Source organism: Anser brachyrhynchus (genome assembly GCF_964034855.1).
Source record: "Anser brachyrhynchus genome assembly, chromosome: 2".
NCBI lineage: Eukaryota > Metazoa > Chordata > Aves > Anseriformes > Anatidae > Anser > Anser brachyrhynchus.
The window spans coordinates 144,710,678-144,730,929 of record NC_137695.1 but is presented as its reverse complement, the minus strand read 5'-3'; the positions used below and the strand labels follow the sequence as shown (position 1 = coordinate 144,730,929).

Genomic DNA, 20,252 nt, shown 5'->3' with positions numbered 1-20,252 from the left:
GTTGCTTTTTTCTGGTCCTGTTTGACTACTTATCTCACTTGAGTTTTAAAGAAGCTTTAAATAAAATTATGCAAAATATCCATATTAATGTTATTATATATTTTTAAAGTACTTTCTACTTGATAACCATTAATTGTACCTTGTCTTGCTTTAATTTCTTATTTTTTGCTCCATGTAAAGACATTAGCATTTAAGTGTGATATTTCTTTGGAATTTATTTGCTTCTTTCAGTAAAACCAAGGAATGAAGCCAAGTCATTTGGCAGTGCTTCTTAAACTGCTGTACAATTACTTATTGATTAGAGGTGGCTAAAAATGGCTTGATTTGTTTTATTTTAGCATATCATTAAATAAAAAGTCTTTCTTTTTGCTAGACATGAGAATTTCTGCAAAAGAGAACTTAAGTGTACAAGTCTGACAGATGGGGAACAGAAATCATAGTTTATATTCACTTTGTTGCCTTACTACTATTGCTGGTGTATTTGTTTTGATTTTATTCTGGTATAAATTCCTGTTTACAAATGCAAGCTTTGATTACATTTCAAATTAATACAATTAGATCTTATTTAGAACTGGAGACAGATTCACAGATTTCTCTAGGTTGGAAGAGACCTCAAGATCATCGAGTCCAACCTCCGACCTAACACTAAGTACTCCACTAAACCATATCCCTAAGCTCTACATCTAAACGTCTTTTAAAGACCTCCAGGGATGGTGACTCCACCACCTCCCTGGGCAGCCCGTTCCAATGCTTAATAACCCTTTCGGTAAAGAAGTACTTCCTAACATCCAACCTAAAACTCCCCTGTCGCAACTTTAGCCCATTCCCCCTCGTCCTGTCACTAGGCACGTGGGAGAATAGACCAACCCCCACCTCTCTACAGCCTCCTTTCAGGTAACTGTAGAGAGCGATGAGGTCGCCCCTGAGCCTCCTCTTCTCCAGGCTGAACAATCCCAGCTCCCTCAGCCGCTCCTCGTAAGACTTGTTCTCCAGACCCCTCACAAGCTTGGTCGCCCTTCTCTGGACTCGCTCGAGCACGTCCATGTCCTTCCTGTAGCGAGGGGCCCAAAACTGAACACAGTACTCGAGGTGCGGCCTCACCAGAGCCGAGTACAGGGGCACAATCACTTCCCTCGACCTGCTGGCCACACTGCTTCTTATACAGGCCAGGATGCCGTTGGCCTTCTTGGCCACCTGAGCACACTGCTGGCTCATATTCAGCCGACTATCCACCAATACTCCCAGGTCCTTCTCGGCCAGGCAGCTTTCCAGCCACTCATCTCCCAGCCTGTAGCTCTGCTTGGGGTTGTTGCAGCCCAGGTGCAGGACCCGGCACTTGGCCTTGTTGAACTTCATGCAGTTGACCTCAGCCCATCGCTCCAGCCTATCCAGATCCTCCTGCAGAGCCTTCCTTCCCTCGAGCAGATCGACACACGCACCTAACTTGTTGTCCTCTGCAAACTTACTGAGGGTGCACTGGACGCCCTCATCCAGATCATCAATAAAGATATTAAAGAGGACCGGCCCCAGTACCGAGCCCTGGGGGACTCCACTAGTGACCGGCCTCCAACCAGATTTGACTCCATTCACCACAACTCTCTGGGCCCGGCCATCCAGCCAGTTTCTAACCCAGCGAAGCGTACGCCAGTCCAAGCCCCGAGCAGCCAGTTTCTCGAGGAGAATGTTGTGGGGAACGGTGTCAAAAGCCTTACTGAGGTCAAGGTAGACCACGTCCACAGCCTTTCCCTCATCCACCAAGCGCGTCACTTGGTCATAGAAGGAGATCAGGTTCGTCAAGCAGGACCTGCCTTTCATAAACCCATGCTGACTGGGCCTGATCGCCTGCTTGCCCTGCAAGACAATTCCATGTTTATTTAGAAAAGCTTTATAACCTCCCTGTATTGCAACTTGAAATTTATTTAGAGTTCAGATTTTAGATTTGCAAGAGTTTTTCTTAATGCCCATTTTTCAAAGTTTTAGTGATTATAGAAGTCAATAAACAAGTCCTACAAGATATAGCGCTTGGGTTAGCAACCACTGTTAAATTATAGCTTAACTATTATAAAGAATTACAGGAATGCAATGACCAGTGATGTTTTAGAGCAACAAAACTTGTGAGGAAATTTACTAAGTATTATTAAAAGATTGTTTTATATATTTAGTAGTCTGATAGAACTTTCCATTTCAACTCTTGAAGAAAAACAAATAATAAATGTTCTGTATTCCAATTTACATATATATTACATTACTCTTTAAAATTACAGAAGCAGTTATACTATTTATTTTATTCTTATTTCCTAGTCTCCTTTTACTTTCTAGTTGTATTTAAACCTCTCTCTTTACACAGGAAAAAGAAAAAGAAAAGTTTATTTTATAAGTCAAAACTGGGGAGGTGCTAGCTTTTCTGTTGGGCCACCTCAGTGACTTGAGGCATACACAAAAAACACAAAACAGTTGTTTGCTGAAAGTCTGTGACTAGCACTACAGTATTGGCAGCGTAAGAGAAAACACAGATGTTCAAAAACATTGAGCTGATATGGCAACTCTGCCCACTTTTATTTTTAACCAAAAAACAAAACAACAACAAAAAAAACTGACATATTTCAAATTGTGCATTTGAAAAATAACCACAATTAAATCAACTTAATTGAACAGAGGCAAGCAGCATATCTGAAGAGTACTCTGGATTGACTAGCAATATATCTCCCTTGGCAGAGCTATCCTCCCACTTAATTGAAATGTACCAAGTTATTTTGGAAATCAAATATAAGCATTTATTTTTTTAGTAACTGTAAATGTCATATTTGTTTTACAGATCTATGATGGCAAAGACAATACTGCTCACCTGCTGGGTGCATATACTGGCGCATCATTAAGAGGACTGACACTAAGTAGTACTTCAAATCATTTATGGTTGGAATTTAACTCAGACATGGAGGGCACTGATGAAGGTTTTCAACTTGTGTATACCAGTAAGTACTTGAGAAAATAATAACAGATTTACGATTTTGAAGGAATGAAAATTCATAAGATAAAAGTGCAGTCCAAAGTCAAATGATAAAATCAACAGCAAATCACACTTCACTCATCAAAATAAAACTACTTTTATAATTTTGTCTCAAAAACTCCTGTAAACAACATACTAAAATCTTGCTTTGAGGGTATCACAGAATTATAGAATCATAGAATGGTTTGTACTGAAAGAGACCTTAAAGATCATCTAATTCCAACCCTCTGCCATGGACAGGGATACCCAGATGAGGTTGCTCAAAGACCCATCCAACCTGGCCTTGGACGCTTCCAGGGATGGGGCATCCACAACTTCTCTTGGCAATCTGTTCCAGTGCTTCACCACTCTCTGAGTGAAGAATTTCTTCATAATATCTAATCTAAATCCATCCTCTTTCAGTTTAAAAATGTTACCTTATCTCCTCCACTCCTTGACAAAGAGTCCCTCTCCTGCTTTCCTGTAGGCCCCCTTAAGGTACTGGAAGACTACTATAAGGTCTCCACAGATCCTTCTCTTCTGCAGGCTTAAAAACCCTAACTACCCCAGTTATAGGAGAGGTACTCCAGCTCCTTGATCATCTTTGTAGCCCTCCTCTGGACTCCTTATAATATGTCTAAGTCATTCACGAGCTGGGAGCCCCAGAGCTGGGATTGGGACTTATGAGAGCAAGACAGAGGTGGAGAATCACCTTCCTTAACCTGCTGTCCCTGCTTCTTTTGTTGCAGCCTAGGATACAGTTGCCATTCTGGGCTGCAAGCACACATTGTTGGCTCATGTTGAGCTTCTCATCCACCAACACCCCCAGGTTCTTCTCCTCAGAGCTGCTCTCAACCCATTCTCTGCCCAGCCTGTATATGTGCTTGGGATTACCCCAGCCCAGGTGCAGGACTTCACGTTTGGCCTTGTTGAACTTCATGAGGTTTGTACAGGCCCACCTCTGAAGCCTGTCCAGGTCCCTCTGGATGGCATTGCTTCCCTCTACCACGTCAACCGCACCACACAGCTTGGCGTTATCAGGAAACTTGCTGAGGGTGCACTCGATCTCGCTGTCCGTCATTGATAAAGATGTTAAACAGAGTGCTTTGTCTAGTATGATACTTAAATCTCTGTGTTTTTCTGGAGGGCTATTTTGAAATTTTTTTCAGTCTTGGAAATAGTAAGGAAACAGTAGGATAATTTTCAAGTAAGGGTACGAGCACATAAAAGTATTTAAGCAGGTGAGTAGTTTTAAATTTGAAAACTAATGTTTCATAAAGACTTTTTATATGTAAAATAAATTCTATATTTTAAGTCTCATATACAATACAAACTTAGCATTAGACTAGCAATTTCTGAGTTTGGATTATTGTTTAAAACAGTCCAGTTTGGAACCCAAATGATTAAGAAACTTTCCAAACAAATCTTTTTTATCTCTATGTCAATTGACAAAATTAAACTCTAGAGATTAGAAGAGGTTAAATCTTTTCAGATCTCTGGCTTAGAGTGTATACAGGAAACAGCTATATTCATCTTGTTTATCACATGGCAATAGTTACATGTGTCTATTGGCACATGGTGTATGTGACTTCTTTTATGTATAATTTTGTCATTACTGAATTATCCTTCACCTATATAAAACAGGTTTTAGCATGCAGAACAGTCTTATGAGGAAATTCTATGTCATAATCCTTCTTTCTTCCTCTGTCATTCATTTTCACCTGTTCAAAATATTTTGTTTCAAAAACATCTCTGTCATTCTTTTAAAACTAATTCTCATAAAACTATTTTAAGTCTAGCAGAGTGAAAGTAAAATATTTCAAGATACTGCAAAGGTATGTAATTATTTTTGAGGTCAAAGTTGTTTAAATATGCCATGTAATATGCCATGTAAATATGCCTCTGATATTATAGAACTGTACTGTATGATTAAAAATAGGTCTCTTCGGTGTTGTGTCACTATGCTAGTGTCACAATATTTCATTTTATCTTATTTATATAGGTAAATTCAATGTTATAATTAACATTTCCTGTCTTTTGCATACTTACTGATGCATTCTTAGTGTTTTCATAGAATATACTTTCCTAGCCTGAATGAATAGTTGTTAGTCTGAACTGTGCTGAACCTTCTTTTGTAAATATGTACTTCACTGGGAAACTGCATGGGATACATGCTAGTTTCTTAGACATCCTAAATTAAATAGGATGAATAACTTACTTCACAAATACTCCCCTTAACAGAAGAGATCAGATAGCATGGAATTGATTATCACAGTTGCACTCCCTTCATTAATTGTAATATTGCCCACCTAATATTGGTACAAAAGTATTACAGAATGGTTGACATAGGACAGAACTGGAGGAGCAGAAGTGAGAAAAACTTTTGGAGTGAGTTGTATAGGAAAGAGAAAAACAAAAAGCAGTGTAAAGGTAGTTCACTCATCACCTCCCACAAACAGACCAGTTCCCAGCCAGTCTCTAAACAGTGACCTCTTTGGAAAGATTATAAAAAATAGCTTTATTGCTCAGTATTACACTATGTGGAATGGAATATGTCTTTGGTCAGTTGGGTTCAGCTGTCCTGGCTGTACCCCTCCCAACTTCTTGCCCACCCTCAGCTTACTCCATGGTGGGGCAGAGTGAGGAACAGAGAAGGCCTCCATGCTTAGCAATTGCAGAAAGATTTGGTATACTATCAACACCAGTTTGGTAAACCTACACCACAGCACCATATGAAAAAAATGACCACAATGAAAAAAACTTAATCCCATACATACAAAGTATGTTCCAATTCTTTTATATTCCTTCTCTTTAGATTTATACACATGGCTAAAGACCCCCTGGGCCTTCTCTCCTCCAGGATGAATAGCCCCAGCTATCTCAACCTTTCCTCATCTGAGATATGCTCTAGTCCATTAATCATCTCAGGGATCCTTCACTGGACTCTCTCCAGTAGTTCCTACACTTGGGGCTCCTGAAACACTGCTAGTACCTACGCTTAGGCAATGGAATTACATGTGGGTTTTTGTTGTTGTTGTTTGTTTGTTTGTTTGTTTGTTTTTCTCCTCAACCTTAAGAAGGAAGTGATCAATCAAAAAGACTACTTTTGTGCTTTATCTATAAGTAGGCTGTCCAGATATGAGGACATCTCAGGGATCAAGACATTTTAACTTCTTTTCACGCACTATGATCAACATTTTCTCTTAGAAAACAGGAAATTCTAACTGGTCAATAAGTATATAGTTTGGCAATATAGAAAAGGTTCTTCACATGGGCTTCACATTAGCCTCTTCTAGAGATTCTGCAGTGTGGTCTATACTGGGAAACAATATCTCAGCTAGGACTGATAAAAGTTCAGCTCAGAGGTTGTGGAGGCTCTTCAGGAGGTAAGCCATTTTCAGTGAGACATGAAATGAGCTGAAGGAAGAACTGTGAAGATATAGCATTTGACCTACTTTTTTCCTCATGTGAGCAAACAGCCGTATCCAACCTGAACCATTTTGTGTGTAAAATAAAATACTGATCTTTTTTTCAATCAATCAGTAGTAATGATTCAGTACCTGAGGAGAGATGATGAAAGGCTACCAACTGTACCGACTGTTGGCCAGCTGGACAAATACTGTGTAAATGATTTCAATTAACAAGGCAGATATGAAAAGCCCTTCGTTCGCTCCCATGTCAGCTACATAAAGGAATGTCAAACTGACACAAAGTGTCTTTTTTAGCTACACTCAGTTTGAGCTGCATGATATTGTTAAAATATATTTGTTTTTGAACAAAGAGGTTTTGAACTGCTTCTCAGTTAATAACAGGAAACTTATTTGGAGTAGAGAGTCTTTTGCCCAAATAATAGGTTATGTCTCCCCATATGTTTCCCCATAATGTTATACTTATGTATAATGTTTCGGTCAATCTAGGTCTTGCTCCACAGCTTTAATTCTCTAAAGTGTCCGAATCTTTGGCTTGAATCCACTCTATCATCATCATCATCGTTGCCTCCTGCATTTAGTGATTAAATTTACAAACTATTGAAAGCAGGATTAGGGTAGGGATTTATGAATGCAACTATTTCTTTGGTGCCATAGGTGCTATTCTGCCACTGGTGTTAATGTGCGCAATAACAAATCTCCTTTGAAGGCTTGTTTATGAGCCTATAAATGTCCATTCACAAACTAGAATGTCATCAAAATAAACAGGCAGTCATTTTAACTACCGTTTTATAAATTATAATATCATTTCAGAACTGATTGATAATTATCATGAATTCCCTCCTCAGTCTTTAACTGAGCTTTTAGAAAAAAACGTTACAACACTTTGGTTGGCAGGCTCAACTTGAGGGTAATAGTTATACTCTCAAGCATGACAGAGGGGTATAGACAATTATCCTACTTAGACTATTTAGAAACAGAAAAGAAACCTTAAATATATTGCTGCCTGAATTCTAAAATACTTGATTTCTGCTAGAAAACAGAAAATCATATTTTTCATCAATGTATTTATGTTTGATTTTTTAACTACAATTTGTTATTCCTACTGCAGGTTTTGAGCTTTCACATTGTGAAGATCCTGGTGTGCCACAGTTTGGATATAAAATAAGTGACCAAGGTCATTTTGCTGGAAGCACTATAATTTATGGATGTAATCCAGGTTACACACTCCATGGAAGTAGCCTTCTAAAGTGTATGACTGGAGAAAGAAGGGCATGGGACTATCCTCTGCCGTCATGTATTGGTAGTATACTTTTTTATTTTTTTATTTTTTACTTTCTTTCTTTACTTAAACTGCTATCTGAATATAAAAAAGTAAAAAAAAAATACTCTTATGTTTTGCGAAGACATGAATATACATGCACCTTGGCAGATCTATTTAACTAGACCTTACCTAAGTCTATGTGAGTGGTGCTACCTTTTTTGGGGTTAAAAAAGGAAAGAAAGAAAGAAAAAAAAAATAATCATTAAACATGCATAATGAAATTTCTAATATGTAAATGTCTTGTTAAAGTCAGCAAATAGATGACATAAAAAGCTTAATCAGGACCATATAATTTTAACAATGGGTTATAAAATTAGTTTTCCCTAACTGTATCTAAATAACATTACACTAGAAAAAGCTTTTCATATATTAACATATAAATATTACAAAATAAATTAAAATAAAAACATAAAGATACTAAGATCTATGGAGGCATATTGTATTTTTATCACTTCTGTAATGTTGCTGTGATGAATAACAACACATTATTATACACTTTATTACAGTATTACAGTAACTATAAGTTGTGCGGGTACCTACAATTCTTTTCTTGAGAAAGCAAAAATAACATAAGACTAAACTACTCTAGTAATTTTCTTCTTTTTTTTTCTCATCATCTTTTAGAGGAAATGAGGAATGAGTGAATAGGGGAAGCAAGGGATGAGATGCATTTTGTTCTCAGATTTAAGTTTGACAGAAAACAATGTATTTTGGCATATCTTTATCAAGAGATAAAGCTGATAAAACAACATATATATACAACAAACAAGAACCGAACAGTTCTCTGAAAGTAGTTATTAAAGAATAAATGCTTAAGTCCCAAATTTGTGATAAGCCTTTGAATATTCCCAATGATAACTAATTTCTACATTATTTGGAATATTTGAAACAGTAGAATTAGGAGGAAAGCATGGCACTGGAAAGTGCAAGCAGCAACTAGGAGGCATAGAGAGAACATATGATGGAAGTTAAAAAAAAAAAATATATATATATATATATATAAGATAAAATGTGATGGTCCAAGAAAGTTGAAAATGAAAGTTTCAGCAATAAATAATATTTTCAGTTCTATTACTAAACATTAAAAATCATAGGATATATCACCTTAGTAACACAAATAAATGGGTTCTTGCTTAATTTTAAAACAGATCAAGGTAAATCTGCCTAAGGCTATTCACGTTCCTAATGATTAATGATCTATTTGTGTACTGTGCACTATTTTCACCAACTGTGGGAGATTCAGCATCCTTATATTCTAAGCAAATATTCAAAACATCATATATATTTACATCTAGAAGGGCTACAGGAAGGGGATCTCTAGAACAGCTCATGGTTAAGAGATAAACACTGTTGTCCCCTTGGAAGAAGGAAGTTTGGAAGAAGGTCCGAAAATGACTAATACAAATTGTCTTGGGATTTAATTATTCAGCTGGCCCTCTCCAACATAGATGCATATAACTGAAAAGTTTGGCCACCTTTGGATTACGAAGTGAAACAGATTTAGAATTGGTATAAACTAACAAAAAAATTCAGTAAACTGAAATCCACAGGTGAGACTCGTCCTCTGTTAAAAATGATGATATGCTGCACATCCTGATGGTCTTCATATTCTTTTTCATTTTAATACTGATTCACTGTCCAACTCAGATCACCATCTTTTAAAAAATTAAAGAAATTAAGCAACCATCTTTTGCGCTGTCACCAGACTCTTTGTGAAAACTGCATTATAATTAGTCTTAAATGTTTTGTGTAGATGAACCTGTTTAGAATGTGAACTGCTCTATAGTGTAAATTTGTTCAGTTTCAAATTAATGTTATTCTGAACACATCTATGTAGTCTGATGTTAAAAGAAGTTACTTATCCATCCAGTTCACAGTACCATGTGTGATGCAAAATCACAAAACATGAGGCACAACTACACTTAAAAAAAAAAAAAAACAGTTCTAGTAATCATAAATCTTAAACATAGTGAACATAGTACAGAGTACTATCCACTGAATTTGCAAGAAGATACAAAGATTACTAAATATTTCCTTTAACTTGAAATCCTTGAATCTCTAAAATTGACATTCTGAGAGAATTAAGATTCTTAATTAGGATTGTCTTCACAGTGAGCAAACTGGAGAAGGAAGATAAAAGGTGTTTTGCTCTGTTACTTCTCACTGCCACCTGTGAGGATTCTGCTTTCTGAGAAGTCACTACTGTCATGGCTGAGTCAGCAACCAGCAAAACTAGGGAGCTGTAACTTGCTGAAGAGGAGGAAATAAACCACTGGGGAGAGAGGGACCTTCTAAAATCCAAGTAAAAACAAACCAGTAATCCTCTGTGAAAATTAGAATTTATAAATTTACCATTGTTCGATGGTCCTGGACAAAATGTAATTAATTTTTTATTTCATTATTTGCCAATGAACACTTTTTCTTTATTGTGTAATTTATTTATATCCTTACCCCACTGGAAGAATAATAGACTATCCTACCATATGAGTTGAATAACTACTATTTTATTTTTAATTATTTTTAAAAGATTTTAGGAATTAACAGATTGGCAGAATGTTTAAAAAGATATGAAAAGCCACCTGTCTCTAAAAAAATGTTTTTATTATTTCAGGAAAATCCTTCAAGAGTATGATTTCAATTACATTTTATCAGGAAATTCACAAATCATAATAAATGTGTCAACTAAATATTTTAGGTGATACTAAATCAAAATAAAACTGCAGTTGAACTATCCAGAGAGATCTAATCAAAACAGTATTTTGGCTTTGGACTTCACAAGACAGAAAGCATTAGAGGAACTTTTAAAAGGAAGGAAGGGGGAATAAGAAAACTTTAAAGGACTAAGGGATTAAAAAATAAAATAAAAATCTCATAGATTAGGTATCTAGATTATGATAAAATTTTGCTTATTGATTGGCTGGCTGATGCCAACTAACAGGGATCTACTTACCATCTATTATCCTCTAAGAAATATTATAGCTTCACTATGAGAACAAGTCTCAGGTAAGAAGTCTTACTTTTTTTTTTTCTTTTCTCTTTTTCTTTCTCTCTGAATAGCCTGCTTTAATTTAGTATGTTTTCTCTCTTCTTTTTTCCTTTTTTTTTTTTATTTCCTACTTATTCCTTTGCAGTTTTATTAATTTTATCTGACTGTTTTAGAGTGACATTGTGTTCTTGTGGTTTTGTTTGTTTCTCTTTTTAAGTAACAATCCTTGTTTCTTTCATTAAACGTGGTATACTTTTTAATTATTGTGTCCAAAATTATTAGAAAGAACATAGATATGAAAGGAAAATACAAAAATACTCAAGTAGAAACACATTTACAGGTTTGTTTCTCAAAGTACTTGAAGATCTTATATGTTGTCATACAATCTTGGGACATACAGTCAGGTGTGTTGTGTTTCAGCTGTGTTACTTATTTAGCAAGGGAGTAGATCTTATCATTGATTGCTCACATAGAAAGCTATCTGTAACATTATGTAATGGTGTTTTCATCAGCTGAATGTGGAGGGCGTTTTAAAGGAGAATCATCAGGAAGAATCTTATCTCCTGGCTATCCCTTTCCCTATGATAATAATCTGCGTTGCATGTGGGTGATTGAAGTAGACCCAGGAAATATTGTCAGGTACTGAAAATGAATCTTACAATTATAACAAATCTTTTTGTTTATATAATAAGCAATCTTGCCTGTATAGTTGAGGAAGAAAGGGATTTAGGACTTAAGATGCAGCTCAGGAACAGTATTTTTCTTATTCTAAGCTTCGATACATAGTCTTGTGTTGAAACTATTTTTCAATAAATGTTGTCTGATGAAGATCAGACCTTAAAATTACTTGCTTTTTTTTTTTTTTGTTAATATTTGCAAAGATATATACAAAATATTAATTGGAAATCTGGTTTAAAAACAATAATAATAATGAGAATGAAATTATGCAGTTCATAATACTGTTTTAAGAAAAAAAACTGAAAAGTCTGTGGATGCTTATATATTACTTGAATGGCTAAAGCAATATGTATTCATTTCATGGCTCACAAAAGTCAAATACTAGTTGCAAAAGAATTTAGCTTTCAAATATATTTCTGTTTTTATCTTTTATGCATCCAATGATAAAGATATAAAAATATTGTGAAAAAAATTAAACTTGGAAATCAAAGTTTATTTGCTTTCTTAGTTGTTTTCGTTTTGCTAAAGATACAGTGTTAAATAATGTGAAAATGACAATAAAATCATGGTGTTCTTACAGCCTTCAGTTTCTTGCATTTGATACTGAGGCATCACATGATATTCTACGAGTTTGGGATGGACCACCTGAGAACGAGATGTTACTCAAGGAAATTAGTGGATCTCTTGTTCCCGAAGGCATTCACAGTACACTCAACATAGTAACTATCCAATTTGACACAGATTTTTATATCAGCAAATCTGGGTTTGCCATACAGTTTTCAAGTAAGTTGATGGATTTATTTATTATTATGCTGAAATTGGTGACACCATTTCTAACTTCAGTAGGGAAAGAGCTGGTCCAAACTATCAGATTTGTTCTAAAGCTATGTTTTTATTTAAAATGAATAAATAAAAATCCATGTCACTTACTAATTTGGCTTTATTTCAAGACCAGCTGGGAAAGCATAGGAATACTATAATTATGACTAGCGTTTTTCACAAAGGAGGTGTTGTAAGCATGTTAATGACTTCATCCTTTTCTAATCAATAAGAGTTTCTGCTTTCAGAGACATATGTACAGAATTTTAATTCCTGTTGCACTTGTATAGGATGAAACAGGAAATAGCACTGCAGGAACAGTAGCATCCTTTTTGTCTTCTAGCACTATTTCTTTCATCTTATTGGATTAATCAAACTGGCAGCATGGTGACAAACCTAAACACTTATTTAACTGTTATTAAATCTTTTTAGACACTTTTCATGTTGAAATGGAAGAAATCATTAAATAAGGTCCATTTTGACCTCACTGCTGATCAATGAAGTATATATATTTTTCAAGTATAGCAAGATCTCATCTCATAATATCATTTTGTCTAGCAGAAGCAATGTTTCTAATATAGGTTGATACAGAGACTCATACTTTTAATGGTAGCATTATTAACATTGTTGTGCTTTCTGTTTTTGATATTTGTATAAGTCCTTTTTCCCCCTAACGTCATTCTTTCTATGTGTATGAAAAATGCATGCAGATACACACACAGTGATTTGAAGGAAGAATCAAGTGTGTGAATGAGAGGACAAAGTAAAATATAGTTAACTTGTAGTGAAAGAGTGCTTCTCTTCTCTTTTATTGGAGCCATGAATAAAGTTTTTAATTCACAGAATCACAGGATGGTTGAGGTTGGAAGGGACCTCCAGAGATCATGTAGTCCAACCCCCCGGCCAGGCAGGATCACCTAGAGCATATTACACAGGATCGCATCCAGGCGGGTTTTGAATATCTCCAAAGAAGGAGACTCCACAACCTCTCTGGGCAGCCTGTTTCAGTGCTCTGTCACCTGAACTGTAATGAAGTTCTTCCTCAGATGGCAATGAAACCTCCTGCAGTTCAATTTATACCCATCACCCCTTGTCCTATCACTGGCCACCGAGAAGAGTTTGGCCCCATCCTGTTTAGATTGTCCCCCCAAGTATTTAAAGAGGTTGATAAGATCCCCTCTCAATCTCCTCTTCACTAGGCTAAATAGGCCCATCTCACTTAGTCCTTCCTCATAAAACAGATACTCCAATGCCTTAATCGTCTTTGTGGCTCTATGCTGGACCCTCTCTAGAAGTTCTACATTCCTCTTGTACTGGGAAGCCCAGAATTGGACACAATATTCCAGGTGTGGCCTCCACAGAGCTGAGTAGAAGGGGAGGATCACCTCTCACAACTTGCTGTCCACACTCCTCTTGATGCAGGCCAGGATGCCATTGGCTTTCTTGTCCACAAGGCCACACTGCTAGCTCATGGTTAATTTGTTGTTCACAACAACCCCTAGGCCCCTTTCTGCAGAGCTGCACTCCAGCAGGTCACCCCCTAGCCTGTACTAGTGCATGCGGTTATTCTTCCCTAGGTGCAGGACCTCCCCAGGTGCACTTGCCCTTGTTGAAATTCATGAGGTTCTTCTCGGCCCAACCCTCCAGACTGTCCAGGTCCCTCTGAATGCCTGCACAGGCCTCTGGCCATACTATTTTACTAACCAGGAAAGAATTATATTTGAGGAGAGGGAGGAAAAAGAAATTCTACGTCATTTTGTTTTAATCTTCCATGTACTTTCTTTGAATCTATAATGTTGTCTGAGTGAAACAGATGGTGTCTGCGTACTTTAGCTGCAGTGTAATTAAAAAACAGAAAGCTCACACAGGGGAGGTATGTGCTTTTACTTTCCTCTTGCCATTTTGTGAAAGAGAGTATGAGTATTTAACTGGATTATTGGTGCTTTTACAATATCTGTTGTAGTTTAGTAGCATTTCTTTCGAAGGAATTCAAACCCTTTGAAGACCCTGACTGCTTGACTGTTTATATTATTTCCTTAATTGCTAATTCACTTTGTAGAAAGAGATTTTGAGTTCATCTTTTCTTAAAATTTTATATTTATTTTTTTATCAACTGTTCCTACACAATTCAGCATCTATAATTCATTTAATAACTGAAAATATTCACCATTGATATTGTAATATAACATATTTCTTCTTTCTAATTCACCCAAAAAATACAGAAAAAAAAATATTTCTATCTGGTAGCAATTAACATCTGAGAACATTCTTCACCAAATAAAATGGTGGAGGGGGACAAGCCTAGAGAAGATGATATATTATACAAACAGTATAAATATAATTATAATTTAAGTAGTATCTTGTAATTACAGCTGGTGCTATTAGAATTGTCTCTATCCAGACCTGTCCAACACAGTCCTTTACAAGGCATCAAAGTTAATAATTTTGTAAAATTTAGGGGAAGAGAGGGTAGTTCCAATGCCTAGCCAGCCTTCCTGTGAATAAATTCTTCCTCATAGCTAATCTACACCTCTTCTGGTGCAGTTTGAGGATGTTCTTGTCCTATCACTTGTCACCTGAGAAAAGAGACTGACACTGTGCTCTCTACAACCTCCTTTCAGATAGTTTGTAGAGTGTAATGAGGTCTACCTTTAGCCTTCTTTACTCGAGACTAAACAACCCCAGTACCCTCAGACACTCCTCATATGCCTTGTTTTCTAGTTCCTTCACCAGCTTTGTTGCTTTTCTCTGAACATATTCCAGCAACTAAATACCTTTCTTGTAAGGAGGGACAGAAAACTGAACATGCTACTCAAGGTGGAGTCTCACCAGTGACGATTACAGAGGGACAATCACTTCCCTAGTCCTGCTGGCCACTCTATTTCTGATACAAGCCAGGATGATAATGGCCTTGGCCACCTGGCCACAGTGCTGGTTCATGTGGATGACGGAAAAAAGCATAGATAACTTGCATCAGATACTAACCTGGATGGCTTAAATTTGACAATAATAGTTTCCAGTCTAGAATTATAATGAATCATATTGCTTACTTTGATTACTTACAATGGCTAGAAGCTTAAACAGTCACAAGTCAGTTTTCTGAAATTATGTCTAGTGCCTTTTTATAGCCATGCAGTTTCGTAAATGTTTCTTCATTCACTTTTTAATTTTGGTTCAAAGAAAGACGCATTCACCACAGTCATTTAGGAAGATTTTTTGACACTGAGCATCATATTTTATTTTTTATTTTATTTCTTTTATTTTATTTTCTCCAGTTTTCCAGTAACAGATCACTCCCTAACATAACTCTTTCACTTTTTATGAAGTCAGGAAATAGGATTTATTCTTCTTGTGTCTACTCCATAGCAGAACAACTTTTCATGTCTTAATGCTTCCTTGTTTGCTGATTTCTTTCAACCAGGAGAGGAGGCCTTTATATTTAATGATGTAAAATGTAAAATTTGAGGATGACTCTTTTCCTACAACTTTTTTTTTTTCCTTTTTTTTTTTTTTTCTTGTTGTTTGTTTTAATAGCATTGACAGGCTTATCAGAAGGAAGCTGTTAAAGCTGTTAAGTAGATCTGTTTCCCTCCATCAGCAACTGCCTTCCTTCAAAATAGCTAACAATACTAAAAGGAATAACCATTTATGGGATTTCAATGGCAAAAATGTCACAGGTCTGTAAATGATATTAACTGTTCAGTAGCTATTATCACTTAGTACATATAGGATATTTGTCTTTTATTCAGGCAAATACTGTGAGTTACTGATTCCATGTAAATGCCCTAGTAATAGCTCGTAGCTAGAGAGACCTGAAGCTACTGTATGAATAGCAGAAAGTGGAAAGGAATTACTGAAAGAAACAGGCTAATTGTAAGTAATTTTGAAATTATGAATAAATAAATAGTCTATTTGGTCATGTAACTATAAAAGCAGCTTATTTTATTTACACTGAAGATTGAACATCCTTGACTTAAACCTATTCAACAGTTTTGATGCATTACAGTGGTTTATAGATAAAAGGCAAAATAAAATTCGAAGTGCGAAGTATCTTTATATGGAATCATAATGTTATAAATGAAACTACTTTTATATTTCTAAAAGGTTTTCTTTAACTTCCTTACCAATCTTTTTCTCTTTGGTTAATCCACTATCTTTCATTAAATTATTTGAAGATGACTTTTGATCCAAATAATACACAAAACAGTCAAATGTTCTATAATAGTATTTTCTAGACTTATAGTTTATATATAAACTTAATAGTTTGTACAATTCTTCAAAATGATTTCAGCTAAAATACCTTGAAAATTTAGTTAATAGCATGGATTTTATTTTCCATTTTATATTAGTCAGTAAAAATGTAGTCAAACATCTTTGAGTTCAGCTATTTTTCATGTAACAGTTTTCTTTCTAACAGATCACTGTGACATCACTAGTAGAGTGTTACAATTTGATCTGTATCCACATATGCAACTGTAAGTTTTTAGTCACAGAAGAAAATCAGAGAACGCGAGGAAAAGGAGGCAGCAGCAATAGTTTGTCTCTTCATGCACCTTTGGCACTATAATTATGTTTCTTAATTGACTGGATAAAGAGTAAAATCTCAATTAAGCATTCTCTTCCCTGCATTTCCTTTACTACAAATATGTGAGCAAAATAGCATAAGAGCAGGACTTAGTACTTTTTGTTTTCTTTGTGCAAAGAAACATCTCCCTAACCATTTTCCGTGTGGAGATTTCACCCTGAAAAAGAGCCTGTGAATTCATACACTACATCGATTATTCAGCAGTCTTTTTTGGCACTCTTACAGAGAACTACAGTCAAACTGCTGTGTGACTGGCAAATTCATCAGCTGAGGTATACAGGAATTACTTTGGTGGAAACATTTAGGTGTGACATTTGTATCTTTAGATACATATAAAGTTCATCCTGCTGTAGTGGAATATCTTTTATATTTTACTTATAGGACAGAATCAACCTACTTTTGTAGTGTTGTCCAACAGTTATTTTGGAGAATACTGTTATATTTATTATATCTTATTTATATTTGGTACAAAACAGAATAAAACAGAACAGATTTGACATTTTGTCGTGTGACTGCAAAAATGATTACCCCATGGTAAATACATTAGATGCCATAGGCATTCTGTGCTCTGTTTCCTGTGACAAACTCTGGTATTGCGTTAATGCAAATTGGGGGTGGATTTTCCACTGCTCTTCATTTTCAGTATCAGTAGTTTCCACTGTGTAATTTGTGACCCACCCTTTATAGATGTACATAGGTACACGCTTACATACATAAACACACATACATGATGGGATTTTTTCTGTAGGTACAGGTTAGGACTTCAGGACTGTTACTTTTTTTCTACACTTAGATTATGGTATAATGCACAAATATAAGTGTGAAGTTATTTTTGGACGTATCATCTGTTTTTCCAAGGTCTTGGCCTCCTGTCACTTATGCATCTCACATTTTCAGTTAATGAGTGTTATTGAAGTTATTTTTTATACTAGGTAATCTATACCATAGGAAAGAAAGATATTTTGGAAGTTCTATATGCTACTTTGTAATGTAACGAATACATCACAAAAATGTATCTAGAAAGAAGTGATATTTTGGGAGAATGGCCACAATAAACTTATGTAAGTGAAATTCCTTGAAGGCATATCAAACTAGATTTACACTTGATCACTGATATTTTTTCATGTTCTGTAACTAACCTAGAAATCTTTCACTACTGGAATCCAGAGCTTCTTTCTCAAGCTGTAATTTTTCAAATTGAATATATGGGTTTTTGCATCCCACACACATAAAGGACAGATCTAGCAAAGAGATTTGACTGAAACAATGTTCATCCTTCAGTCTTCTATATATGATTGTGAAAAAAGTATTTATCAAATAGAACTTCAGTTATTGACTGGACATATTCAGATGTGCAGTCTCAGGTGTAGTTTCACTTTCATAAAGGCAATTAAAAAACGCAAAAGAAAATGAAAATAACAATTGGATCCTCATTTTTCTCTGTATTCCCATTGTGCTTTGGGAAGGTGTAATGTGTATCATGAAACAGAAGCTGTTTTCTGACAAAGGTTCTGTAACTTTTTGCAAGTGACCAATAGTATAATGCTTTCCGAACTCATAAATTTTGATAGTCTTAACAAAGATTAGAGTAACAGCTTATGTGTGAGGTCAGAATATTATCAATACTAAGGTCAGTTCTGTATCAATGCCAAACTATTCAATTATAGTACAAAAGAACTGAAGACGCAACAGATCAACAAAGAATGAATGCTTCAAACAGATTAAACACCTTCTTACTTAACCATTTGTCAGGAGTTCCAAATTTTGCCCTGTGCTTAAGAACTCCCAGAACATTTTTAGGGATTTGAAATGGTAAGGCTGCAATGCAAATATACAAATGTATACAAACTGTGACAATTGTTAAAGACAGGGAAAAAAATAAAAAAAAAAAATGGGAGCAATACCTCCTCTCTTCAGAGGATTCCAATTCACCCAGCATGCAAAATCAAGGCAAACTAGCAGTGCTGTTCAATACTGCACAACTGCATCCTTAGCAGAACAGGTTGTGAGTATTCTGTATAGAATCTACTTAAACAAATGTATTTTCATTCAGGTCCTCTTAGTGATCATTTCAGTAGAAATGGTATTAAAATCTGCATCATCAGGATCATCATCATTAGGATTTTCAATGCACGAGTAGCCCTTGTGTGTGATCCAAGATCCTAATGATTGGTTTTTTTTCCGAAAAGCTATTTCTTTCTCCCTGCTTTCATGTATAGACAAAGAAATGTGCCATCTGAAATAGGGATAGGTCCAGTACAAAAAGCTTAAAGAACTCTATAGTTCCAAAAGAGGAAAATTAAATAAATAATAATTTAGTAATTAAAAAAAAAAAATCTGAATGAAATTAAGGTTTAATAAATAAATAAGTAAATAAATAAAACTTCCTCCCCAGCTGTAATGCATTACCAGCATGATCATGTACTGTCACAGTGTCTATTTTATGTTGTTTTCCAGAAATTATCTGAAAATATATGTTAATTTATTTGGGGCTGGATTTCATACTCAGTGCCAGAGCTATAAGCAAGTGCTTAAGAGATAATAGATATTCAGAACTGAAGACTTCAATTTTGTGGAAAAAGATGTCTGCTTATGAACTGGGAAAAAGTAGCTCTTAAGGTTGCCCAAGAAGTCATAATAAAAACTATGTAGTAGTTTAGTCATCGCAATCCATTTTGTTAAAAACATCTGAAGTAAATCGACAACAAAAAAGTCAATCAAGTTAGATTATATGATTAAACCTACATACGCTAAGATATAAAATGTATCTGACAGTAAAATCGGAAAAAGTCCCTCAGAAGAGAACTTTACCTCCACACTTCCCCGCACAAAAATTCATCAGACTATACCAGATTACAATGTAAAAGATATTTTTAAAATAAGTTCAGTTAACAATTGCCACTAAATACTGTTATACACTCTACTGATTTTCAATCAAAATAATCTGGATTCAAATTCTGAATAAAATATCAATGAATTAATATTTTAGTATGCAGTTAGCCAAGTAGTCTGTGTTTTCCAACTTGAGTTGTGAGAAATGCACTCTAAAACTTGTCATTACCAGTCATACAAACCACTGCTGTTGAAACACAGAAGTATAAAATTTCCAGATATCATAAAGAATTATATACAATACAAAATAAAAAGAATGTGATGACTATATAATAACGTTAGACTTGGCATCTCTGGCAACCAAGACTTTGAAATTTCTTTCAAAACTCCATCTGTTGTTTGGTCATGAAAATTCTGTACAGGGAACAGGTGAACCTACACTGAATAGACTATTTACGGAGTGAAATTGTTAATAAACTCCAAAATACATCGAATATGGATAAGGGTATAACTAAAAATTATGAATATGTGGCATGAGATGCAAACACAAACCAGAGAGCATTATCTTTTTTTTCTTTTTCTTTTTTTTCAAGGCACTGGCCATATTTATTTAT

At 35.4% G+C, this 20,252-nt stretch overlaps 1 protein-coding gene across 6 annotated transcripts in view; it reads left to right on the top strand.

Annotated features, from left to right (window-relative positions):
- CSMD3 (CUB and Sushi multiple domains 3) overlaps window positions 1–20,252 on the top strand; it is a 703,323-nt gene that overhangs the window by 457,936 nt on the left and 225,135 nt on the right. For all 6 annotated transcript variants that reach the window (XM_080578052.1, XM_080578051.1, XM_080578050.1 and 3 more), the window contains 4 exons: window positions 2,816–2,972; window positions 7,526–7,717; window positions 11,237–11,363; window positions 11,983–12,185. In XM_080578052.1, the coding sequence (XP_080434178.1) occupies window positions 2,816–2,972; window positions 7,526–7,717; window positions 11,237–11,363; window positions 11,983–12,185 (679 nt within the window). The remainder of the gene's footprint in view (window positions 1–2,815; window positions 2,973–7,525; window positions 7,718–11,236; window positions 11,364–11,982; window positions 12,186–20,252) is intronic.